This window comes from Toxorhynchites rutilus, chromosome 1 (genome assembly GCF_029784135.1).
Source record: "Toxorhynchites rutilus septentrionalis strain SRP chromosome 1, ASM2978413v1, whole genome shotgun sequence".
Classification (NCBI taxonomy): domain Eukaryota; kingdom Metazoa; phylum Arthropoda; class Insecta; order Diptera; family Culicidae; genus Toxorhynchites; species Toxorhynchites rutilus.
This window is the reverse complement of record NC_073744.1, coordinates 199,724,427-199,736,750: the sequence shown is the minus strand read 5'-3', so window position 1 is coordinate 199,736,750 and position 12,324 is coordinate 199,724,427. Positions and strand designations below refer to the sequence as shown.

The following is a 12,324-nucleotide window of genomic DNA, read 5'->3' as shown; positions in this document are numbered from 1 at the left end:
TCTCGGTCTCCGGCGTAACGCTTTCCTTTTCGAAACTTTGATTTTACACACCGGTATAGAAATGAAAGACGTAGTCCTACGTCAAAAAAAACTTCGCGGGAAGTTCATATAGACAAAGCACTGCAAGATCATTGAGCAGCTGTTTCATCAATTTTCTTCAAAAGAACATCTTTAACGCCACACATGTGCATTCTGTCAACGTCTGTTCCGTGACAAAACCTGCACTTCCCACATGGCCAACCGGTATTCTTTTGTTTCACTTCGTGTTGTTCCCATAAGCGCAGGAATTCAGAAGTAACAGTTTTTACCGATAAATTCCATCTGATCATCATCATCAGCGCCATCATTAGCATCCCCGTGCAGCAAGCAGCAAGTGGCCTTCTCCGAAGAGATGGTAATGAGGCCAATCGAGTTATAACTATGCCTGCTCGCGCGTCGACTCCCAAGCTGAGCGCTTCATCAATCATCGTCACTTCCCGCCCCCCGGTTGCTTATTAGGTTAGAAGCAAATTGGTGGTTTAAGCGTTCGGCTAATGAACCATCGCGCGGCTATTTTGGGGGAAATATTTAGCATTCGGTTCGCAACCACATCCTGCCTGGCAGGAGGGACGCCCCAATCAAAACACTTCTCAAAATGATGCGATTCTCCACGTGCAGAAGGCAGCACCGTCGGTCGACGCCTACTTGTGTTGTGTTTGCCGGCGGAGGATTTTCTTCCCATCAATCATCGACAGCTCTCAGCGATCGGTCGATTCGTGGTCTGTAATTCGGGTGGTATTATTACCGACGCGTGTTTATGATCTATTGATAGTGCTGAAATTGATCCTTGGTTTTTGGACAATCTGCTTGAAAAGGAGGGAACCTCCCAAACACAGGGAGAGTGAAAAAGAGAAAGACGAAGAATGACTCGAAAGCGCAGGAAATTGTGAAACCCTGTCCAAACGAGTGGGCACTAAAAATACAGACGATTATAAGCTCATAAAGCCAAACAGCGGACGAACACAAAGTGAAATGCCCAAACAAAAACAACAAACGCGCACTGCAATAAAGAAACAATTGAGAAGCGCGCACGCCTCGGTTGGAATTCGTGACTGTTCGTTGAGCGGAGAGCGGTTGACAATTCGTTGCTGTCACTCCCGCTTAGGGTATGGCAGTGCCATAAAAAACAAGTAGGCACTTTCTATTTTACTTTATGGACCCCCAACAATCCCACCGAATTCGCTGAATTTGGGAGCTCAAACATTTGTGACTGCAAAGGTAATGACCCCCAAAAACAAACTATCGTTTTGTACTTACCGCAGAATGGAATTCCTTCCGGAATCCACTGGCCATTGTTACAGACCCGGCGTGAGGGCCCAAGCAGTTCGAAGCCTCGCTCGCACGAATACGATGCAACCGTTCCGTCCGATAGGTTGTCATCTGTGAATTGAACGGTGCTGTGGGCGGGGGCTCCCGGGAATCGACAGCTTGCACCCGCTGCCACTTGTGGGGATGCCGTGGGTTGTTCTGAAACAAAAAAAAAAAACGGAGAGGGTAACGATTAAGAAATTTGCTCATAATGTTTTCGCAGTGTTGCTCATTTAGGGTTAATTCAGGTTAAACTGATGATTGAAGCAAATAGCTGATGATTGACTGAATTGTGGCCTCCGAAGAGTTTCGTTAACGGCATTTTCTTGTTTTTTTTTAATGTGCATGAGGTGAGAGATGCGGAAGCCGCTTATCTTTAAGTGCTTCTTAATTGGAATATGTTGTAAACGCGTGGCGCGTTCGCATCCAGAATCAAATTTGGTGGCCATCCACGAGCCATTAGGCGGATGGTTGTTCGTTAAATCGAGATCATTGTTTTCGGGGAGCTTTTAAAGGGTCTTTAAGGTTCCCAACGGAATGCTGAAACTTTTTGGCCTAATTCTTCCGATGCAGAGATAGCATCAGTTGTGACTTGATCATGCCCTGATTTTAGATTGTTGTTTGTGCTTTCTGTTTTTTTTTTTCATATTTGAGGATGTTTCCTGATTCTCCATGAATTAAGTTTTGCGTATGTAATTGAAGAATTGACAAATTGACGATTTAAAGAAAATCAGCATTCTCTTTAAATTTCCCGATTTCAAGAATTCTTTCTACGCTAGGTTGGAGAATAATTTTTTACTTGGAATAAGTGTTGTAATTTACATTTTTACTAGGTAAATTATGGATAGCATGTGTTACGCCTTTAATACTGCAGATGCCTTCTCGTATCGGTCGAACGGAATCTCTTACATAATCGATGATATCAACCAACTTAAGGTGATATCGATTTCATCACCATTAGATGGGGCATGAGTCTCTGAAAAATGTCCAGAAGTTAGTATTCGTAACCTATAAGCACTACTAAAATTAAAATTTTCGAAGAGTGTCTATGACTTTGATCCGATCGCGTGTTGAAATCATTGTTCATATAAAAAAATTTTATCATTTACTAACGACATTCAATGGTTAAAATGAATGTTGGGGGATTCAGGTTCATGGGTTGAGTACTACCTCCTAAACGCTTCGAAAATGCACCTTCAGCACGTACTTTTCATCCTGCGTTGTGTAATTTGTAATTTGTCCCAACTGAATTCCTTCTTTTCTTACTGAATACCGTCCTTTCCAAATCACGAATCCAATTATCCGCTTTCCTTTTCCTCCATAGACTGATGTAGCAATACCCAATTCCAACCACTTAATTTTTGACATATACCAATTAATTAGAATCACTTTTCAATTTTTCACAATAATATAATTTTTGTATTTCACTATATTTATTCCTTGGTGATCGGTCCTATACTGATCACTATAGCAAATCTATCTCCCATTTTACATGGTCTATTGAGTTTCGTTTGTGTTCGGTGTCTATTGCCATAATTTTCTGAATGTATTGTGAGTGTACCATATCTGTGTTATTTGTATAACAGTTCGTACAGGGTGGTCATTTTGTGTGTCAGTTCATTCTTAAAATTAATGTTTGATAATAATTTGTTACATTTAAGTTCACGATGGCAAAATAGGCAAACAATGAATTTGAATCAAAATGAGTAATTACAAAATGAATAATTACTATCGAATCTCGCTTTTGAGCGCGTAGTTATACAAACGTCATCACTTTTGTGGTTCTTGGGCTTAGAGACGTCGGTTAATCGTTCGATTAATTCAAATAATCGAATGTCTGAAATTTTAATCGAGTAACTTTGTATCGAATAATTGAAAATCAAAATATGAATACATCGAATAATTGTCCCTGTAATCGCGATTAGTGAAAGAAGGGATGTTTCCAAAGGTTAATGCATTTTTTAAGTTAAGAATTAGGCTATATAATTTTTTTATCCAACATTTTTTTATTCAACCATCTAGAATGACTAGAATGACTACGTGATACGTGATTATTACAAGAAATAAATATTCGCTCGATTAATCGAATATTGAAAGACAATTATTCGAATGAATCGAATGTTGAAAAACACCCCAACGATTAATCGATAATCGAATAAATGAAAAATTTAGACATCACTACTTGGGCTCAAATGTCGATGTCGCATGAACTGATGCAGTTTTGCATCAATCCGTGAATTACATAGAGTGAATATTTGATAAGAAACGGTTAATTTTCATTATGAAAATACGTTCTATTCTAATTTTCGCATCACAAGTTGAACGCACATTAGTAGTTTATTGAATGCGTTTGGAGCAATAGATTGAGCGTTCGAGTGCGGGATAATTTTAGTGGGCATGCAGATGAGTTGGGGTATAGATTCTAGATTGTTTCAATTTGTGCCCTCAATACCACCAGACCCCGTTAAAAAGGTGCCAAGTCAAAAATGCTAACAAAAAACAAGAAAAGCGCTATCTTCCGTCCTCAAACGGTTTAAGAATGGGAATAGGGTGGAATAGAGTAGCACAAGTCGGAATCTGCAATAACACTAAGTAGAGCTCATTGTGTGTTTCTCAGGATGGGAGTCCCTTTTTGGATAAAAGCCTTGGTATGCTACCGACATAGCCAAAGTCAGCTTAAGGAAAAAAGAGATTTAGATTCAGAACCCGGGCTAGAGACAAGGGGCTTGAGTTAGAACTTAAACCGAAGCCATATCCAAAATTGAAGAAATCGGAATCCAAAACTGAAACTACCGAATCTGGTTGAATTTGGAAGTTCAAGATATTTAATTTCTATCACAAACAGCATTCCAGACCGCTCTTGAGTCTTCGAATTTTATCTTGATTTTTCATTATAAATCCAACATTACAGAATCAACATTATAATCACAGTTAGAATTTATGTTTCAATTTTGAGTTACCTGGATCGAATTTGAGAATATAAATTTTAGATATTCATGCACGTTTCAAGTTCTCGCTCAAGCTCTCTCTAACTCCGAATCCAACTCTTGAATCTAGAATTCGGACTGAGATTCAGTAACGGCGGTGTAGATTTGGTGCGACTGGAATTTGGAATCTGTAATCTTTAAGCTGTCAATCTTGAGTGTGCAATATGAATGAATATCAGGCCAAAAATTGAAAATCCACAAAGTTTTTAAAAACAGTTTGAATCAAAATCAGAGCATATGTTAAGCATACAGGATCTGGAACTAAGTTCTTTCATTTAGAATCTTCAGAAACATCAGATCCGGATTCAGATTCAAAATAAAAATTGACCTCAAATCCCAGACTCAGATTTCAGATCTCAGACATATTACACATTCAAGATTTGTAGATTAAAAATCGACAAATAGAATCCAGAACAATAATATGAAATCCAAACAATAGAGCTGATATTTAAAGGGTGCGTCACATCAAATTGCATCAGGTTGTAGTTTTTTTTTTTAACAGAAATCCATTTTCTCTTGAAGTCCGCCTCCGATTTGACAACTTTTGGGTTCTTCCGGAGGGCCTGCTTCATAATCGCCCAATATTTCTCTATTGGGCGAAGCTCCGGCGCGTTGGGCGGGTTCATTTCCTTTGGCACGAAGGTGACCCCGTTGGCTTCGTACCACTCCAACACGTCCTTTGAATAGTGGCACGAAGCGAGATCCGGCCAGAAGATGGTCGGGCCCTCGTGCTGCTTCAATAGTGGTAGTAAGCGCTTCTGTAGGCACTCCTTAAGGTAAACCTGCCCGTTTACCGTGCCGGTCATCACGAAGGGGGCGCTCCGCTTTCCGCAAGAGCAGATCGCTTGCCACACCATGTACTTTTTGGCAAACTTGGATAGTTTCTGCTTGCGAATCTCCTCCGGAACGCTGAATTTGTCGTCTGCGGAGAAGAACAACAGGCCCGGCAGCTGACGAAAGTCCGCTTTGATGTAGGTTTCGTCGTCCATTACCAGGCAATGCGGTTTCGTCAGCATTTCGGTGTACAGCTTCCGTGCTCGCGTCTTCCCCACCATGCCTTTCGTCGCGGTTAGGAGCCTTCTGAACCTTGTATGTACGCAGGCCCTCCCGCTGCTTGGTCCGCTGGACGAATGAACTTGACAAATTCAGTTTATTGGCGACATCCCGGACCGAACTTCTCGGATCACGTCTAAACTGCTTAACTACGCGCTTGTGATCTTTTTCACTGACGGAGCATCCATTTTTGCCGTTCTTCACCTCCTGGTCGATGGTTAGGTTCTCGAAGTATCGTTTTAGTACTCTGCTGACCGTGGATTGGACGATTCCCAGCATCTTACCGATGTCCCGATGTGACAACTCCGGATTCTCGAAATGAGTGTACAAGATTAATTCATGACGCTCTTTTTCGTTCGACGACATTTTTCCAAATTTACGAAAAATTGACAGTGAAGCATGGCCAACGTGATCTATACACTCTTATCTGATTATAAGCGAGAGCTGAAGTTATAATTCCTAAAAATTAAATTTCTATAGCGTTTTTTACGTGATGCAATTTGATGTGACACACCCTTTATAAGCTGAATCTGAATATAGAAACTAGAACTCTAGTGTATAGAATTCAAAGCCGGAATCCGGGATTCGAGAGCGATATCTCGATATCTCGAAATAATTTATAATATTTTGGTTTCTCAAAATTAATATTCACTTTCTATTCTCTATATAAGGTAAATGATTTTGGTTTGTCCAGTCGAAAATATGATCATGGTTTGTTCACTTTTTTGAATGCTCTAATTCAGCACACCTTTGTCAAATCAGGTATTCGAATGTTTCAAAAAATATAAATAAAATTGTCTGTTTCGTGATTTACAATAGTTTTATAGTATATTTTTACGGAATCACGTGTTTTAAAGGATTATAAAATACATCATCTATTGGTGTCAATGCGCCCCTCATTCGAGCTAGCTTTTAATCGATCACCAGATGATTATTTCGCAAGTATTCAGACCTATTCTGGATTATAACACTTACAAATATTGTAAAAATCATTCTTGCAAACCATTTGTATCAGATTTACATAGCTAAATTATTAAATTCACGCATTTTGATAAATTCAAACTTAACATCTACTTGAGAATTCAAATCTGCTTGAGAATGCAACAAGCAACATCTACTTGAGAATTCGAATATTTTCATTCAAAAATGGTGGTTTCTAAATCTGGACAAACCATGATCATTTTTTGGGCAAACCATGATCAGAGGTGGTCAAACCATGATCATAATTCCTCTTTGAGGAAAATCGTTAAAAAACATTAAAATTTGAATAATTTCAACGCCTTATGGTAGTAGACGGCGCCAGTGGTTGTATGGTTAGCGTAACAGCCTCACAATCCGATCGGCCTGGGTTCAATCCCAGCTGGCGTCGTTGGGATTTTCTGAGGCGAAAAATCTCTGGTTACGTCTTCCTTCGGAGCGGAAGTAAAAGAAGTTGGCCCGGCTCATGAGTTGTTGAGTCTGATAGGTAGGAACAGGTGGAGTCGCCTCCCTGATGTCGGTGATTGGCACTAAAGTGGCGGAAATAGGCCGACGAAAAATAAGCGAAGATAAAAAAAAAAAATAAAAAACGCCTTATGGTAGTATTAGTAACTAGAGACTTGGGGCTTTTCAACAAACCCAAACTCGTATAGATTATGTGTGATTTTCATGAAGAAAAATCGATTTCCCTTTTACTAGTTGCGTAAAAACGCCCCGAATCGGACAAACCAAGATCATTTATCCTAATTTGTAATACTAGAAATTGGAAACATAAATCAGAATTTGAATTATGATTCATCCGCTTGCAATTCTTAGTTCGATTTTAGGACAGGACTGAATTCCGAAATATGAATCTGGATTTAAATCCGTAAACTAAATATGACTGCGAATTTTGGAACAGAACTTCCAGCTCTGAATTGTAAAATTTGTGAGCAAAGATACTATAATCTGAAATTAGGAACAAGGAATATCGAATTTGAAGTTGAAATTTGAAAACTTAAACTTTTGCTCTATAATTTGTAATATGAAATACGAATTCTAAATCCGAATCTTATTCGTACCCTCGAATCCAAATCTGAAATCTGTCATATCTGATTGAGTATTGAGATTAAAAATTTGAAAGGATGTTTGGAATTTGTAGTTCGAATATGGAATTTCGAATGTTTGGAATTTTGTGATGTACAATTTGGAATACTAAATCCTGTATTTGTGTTTTTTTTTTTTCAAAAAGAACCTGTATTTGGATTTTGAAATGTAAGTGTAAATGTGATATTAAGAGTTTGGAATATGACTCTGGAGTTTAAACCAAGAGTCAGAATCTGGATCTGGGTCTGAAAACCAAATCTGCGATCTAATATCTGAATCTGGATTGACTAGATTTTAGATTTGAATGTTTAATAATACTCTAGAATCCTAATCTGGAATCTAACTCGAAAATTCAAATTTCTACTTTGAATATTAAATCAGTGGCCGCTCGATCGATCTGGAATCATTCTACGGAATTGGCATTATTTTCCCAATTCTTCCATTTATCTTCTCTATTCCCAAATCTAAACTCATGAATTTGAAATCTTAAATCTGGAATATTGATCCGAAGTCACTACCGAAGCCAAAGTGAGAGCTTAGCCAAAGTCAGAGATAAAGATAACCGGTAAGAGTCAAGGATAGACCCAAAAGTAGAGATGAATGACCTAATTATTCATCTCTACTTCTTAGTCTTCTGGAAGTTCTGGGTCAGGTTTAGAGCCAGAGACAAACATGATGAGTCGATGCCGAACCGGAGCAAGAGTAATAGCAAGACACAAAATCAAAGTTTGATTAAAATCCAATCTATAATCTGAAAACAGTGCCAGGACTGAATTTAGAGACGGGGAGCTAGAGCCATCCACAGAAAGTGCGAGCCACACTTCGAACCAGAGCCAGAACAAGAGCTATAGTCAGTGCCAGAGCAATAACCAAATCTAGAGTCATAGTTAGAACCATAGCCAGATCCAGAGCCATCAATAACCCGCAAATAGAATCAGAACCTTAGTTAGACACAGAGAGCTAGAGCCATTGTCACAGCTTCACTGAAATAATTCGTTTTTGTTCGTTCGAACATGATCTTACAGAACTCAATTTGCTTTTACGTGCAACAAATCATGACACAAAACAGAACGAGACAACTCTGCTTCGGTTCGCACTTCATGATACACGAGCAAGCAAACCAAAACCGTCATGAACGGTTTCGGTGCAGAAAGTTTATATTCTTCTTTGCCTCTAACTCATTAGGGGAAATCAGGGAAAAACCGACACCCCGATTTTTTCAGTTAGAAGCAATATTTTGAAAATTTTCCGATGTCCTCTGTACACACTTGTCATTTCTTACGTTTCGAGGTACCTCACATCGGCGGAAGTCGCTTTGCTGTCAAAACAAACAACAAAACAGAACCGGTGAGTAAACATGTCCATGTCCATGTAAAATTTCGCTCGTGGAATTTAAGTGTTTAAGTCGGAAAGTTGTGGGAAATTCGATACTTCTATGAGCTTAATTGATCGTAGATCATTGTTCAATGTAGTTTGTGAGACAGTAGGTGATGTTGTTGCTTATCGATTCTCGAAAACATTGTTTTGAAATTTCGAGTCCATTTGGGGTAACACCGACACCTTCAGTTAGGGTAAAACCGACACCTGGTTTGTGTTTCACAGGCAGAAAAAACGCTTTCTTACCTTTTGTAGATGCCTCGTGTTTATATTCGAAAGAAAAAACGGCAGAACTGAACTGATAAAACAGCCAAAACCAACCAATCGGGCATGTCAACCCGGGACGCTCGACACAAAGCAGTAAGGAAGCCCCTGACTCACCTTGCTCAGTCGTGCCAACTATCTTCGAACAGCCACAGTACCTTCACTCTTGTCCTTCAAGTCGTCCCGGCCCTGAGTATAGTGTTGACGAAGGGGTCTTCCGATCTGCCTCCCATGGCAAGTACTCCATAAGGAACGGCAAACCTTGTTCTGATGTCTACTCACCCCACAGGAATGAGCAACAACAGAGAAATGGCAGTCCTGATTCCTCGGATATCTTAATTTACTACCAAAACGTTGGTGGTATCAACAACTCTCTCGTAGAGTACCAATTGGCTCTGAGTGATGGCTCCTACGACATTTACGTCTTTTCCGAAACCTGGCTCAATGGAAACACTGCATCAAGTCAGCTGTTCGACAACTCTTACTCCGTCTACAGGCAGGATCGTTCGTCGCTGAATAGTAACAAACGCACGGGAGGTGGTGTATTGTTGGCTGTTCACTCAAGGATCAAATCCCGTACGCTCAATCCTCCGAGTTGCTCGACGGTAGAGCATCTGTGGATCGCTATTACCACTTTGGACGCTACACTTTACTTGTGCGTAGTTTACATGCCTCCTGATAGGGTAAACGATGGACCTTTGATCAACCAACATCTTGACTCTCTCTATTGGGTTGTTTCACAACTAGAACTGAGAGACAACATTATGATCCTGGGCGACTTCAACTTGAGCTCAATCTCTTGGCAGCATAACTCGCATGGTTTTCTCTACCCGGTTTCTTCTCAATCCTCGATCTGCTTGACATCACAAGAACTGCTTGATTCCTATTGCACCGCTGGACTGAGGCAAATGATAGGAATCAAAAATGAAAACGATCGCATACTTGATCTGTGCTTCGTCAACGAAGAACTATGTGAGCACTGCACAGTCATGCAAGGACCATTCACCACTTGTTAAAATAGTGCGACATCATCCTCCTATACTGGTGAATCTCAATTTGAAACCTTTCCGACAATTTCACGATGCTTCTGAAAGTGTTTCGTACGATTTCAGTAAAACTGATTTTACCGCGATGAACAATTTCCTCGCACAAATCGAGTGGATGTTTTTCAAGGCTGTGACGCTAACCTCGCTGCATCGATCATGTCGAGTATTCTGCTGTATGCAATCGATCAGTTTGTTCCATTGAAGACGAAACGTGAGGATACCAAGCCTGCCTGGTCAAATAGTGCCCTGAAGTATCTTAAAAGAGTGAAGCAGTCTGCTTTTATCTAAAGACGAATGCTGAGTATAAACAGCTCAATAATCGTCTCTTCAGTGCTTATCAAGACCGTCTGCAGAGACGCCTTAAGGTAAATCCTAAAGGATTTTGGCGTTACGTCAAAGACCAACGTAAGGAATCCGGTCTACCATCTACGTTGACCAACGGTTTATTGGAAGCTGATACGACTACCGACATCGCTGACCTGTTTCGCTCTCAGTTCAGTAATGTGTTTGTCAATGAACACATCGATCCACAGGATGTTGCTGCTTCTACCAGAAACGTACTTCGACTTCTTGCTTCTGAGCTGGATTTTGTTATCACTGACGATATGGTAATTGCAGCAACTAAGAACATGAAAACCTCCACAGGATGTGGTCCGGACGGCATTCCATCACTCGTCTTGAAAGGTTGTGTAGACACACTTGCGTCACCTCTAGCGACACTGTTCAATCTGTCCTTATCTTCCGGTGTATTCCCGAGATGCTGGAAAGAGTCGTATGTTTTTCCAGTATATAAGAAAGGATGCAAACGGAGCGTTTCGAGCTATCGAGGTATTGCTGCATTATGTGCCACCTCGAAGTTGTTTGAGCTGATCGTGCTTCAGGCGTTAATGCAAAGGTGTTCACAGTATATCTCATTGGAACAACACGGATTTATGCCTAAGCGTTCCACGACCACTAACTTGACGTGCTTCACCTCGTTCGTGATACATCAAATTGAGAATGGACTACAAGTAGACGCTATCTACACCGACTTATCCGCAGCGTTTGATAAGATGAATCATCGAATAGCAGTAGCTAAATTTGACAAACTTGGAATGAGTAACCAAATGGTCATCTGGATCCGATCGTATCTCACTGGTCGCAGCATGGCAGCCAAAATTGGAGATCATGTTTCATCACCGTTTCCGGTTTGGTCTGGTGTTCCGCAGGGCAGTCACCTAGGACCATTTTTGTTCCTGCTGTACATGAACGATGTCAACTTCACTATGAAATGTCTGAAACTCTCGTATGCCGATGACCTGAAGCTCTACTATGTGATATAGCAACCGCGAGACGCATTATTCCTGCAACAACAATTGGAAGCTTTTGCCGAATGGTGTCTAACGAACCGTATGTCGCTTAACGTGTCGAAGTGCTCCGTTATTTCATTCGGGCGTAAACACACACTCTTCTGCTTTGACTACACATTGGCAGGCGTACAACTCAAACGCGAATCAATAGTCAAGGACTTGGGGATTCTGATCGACGCTAAAATGAGTTTCAAAGATCACGTCACATATGCTGTATCTAAAGCCACTTCGCAATTGGGGTTTCTTTTTCGCTTTGCCAAAAAATTCAAGGACGTTAACTGCCTAAAATGGGGGTCTCCGTAGCCACATTGATTGCGTGTTCGCTTAGTAAGCGATCGATCGTGAGTTCAAAACTCAGGGCCCTCATTGACCATCTTTGTGTTGTTACAGAATAGCTACGTCCACGCAACAATTATCAGCGATGGAGATCGATCCACGGTCGAAATAAGATCGATTCATCCATACAACTGCTCTGCTCTGCAAGACACATCGGACTGCTGTTCTATAAATAACTCAACAATGATCAATCAACCTCATTGACCATCTTTGTGTTGTTACAGAATAGCTACGTCCACGCAACAATTATCAGCGATGGAGATCGATCCACGGTCGAAATAAGATCGATTCATCCATACAACTGCTCTGCTCTGCAAGACACATCGGACTGCTGTTCTATAAATAACTCAACAATGATCAATCAACTGTCTCCGCTGTCCGGTGGTCCAACTGGATAATGGAAGAACAGAAAGAATACTCTTACGCCTAAATGGCTACTGTGTGAATGTACCATATGTAATGGTATAGAAGAAATACTGGCGAATGGCAACTGTGTAATGT

At 40.6% G+C, this 12,324-nt stretch overlaps 2 protein-coding genes across 6 annotated transcripts in view; one reads left to right on the top strand and one right to left on the bottom strand.

Annotated features, from left to right (window-relative positions):
• The window catches only part of LOC129763293 (uncharacterized), a 162,955-nt gene that overhangs the window by 72,924 nt on the left and 77,707 nt on the right, over window positions 1–12,324 (bottom strand). For all 4 annotated transcript variants that reach the window (XM_055762196.1, XM_055762199.1, XM_055762197.1 and 1 more), the window contains exon 2: window positions 1,297–1,506. In XM_055762196.1, the coding sequence (XP_055618171.1) occupies window positions 1,297–1,506 (210 nt within the window). The remainder of the gene's footprint in view (window positions 1–1,296; window positions 1,507–12,324) is intronic.
• LOC129763292 (type II inositol 3,4-bisphosphate 4-phosphatase) overlaps window positions 1–12,324 on the top strand; it is a 207,589-nt gene that overhangs the window by 148,776 nt on the left and 46,489 nt on the right. The window lies entirely within an intron of this gene.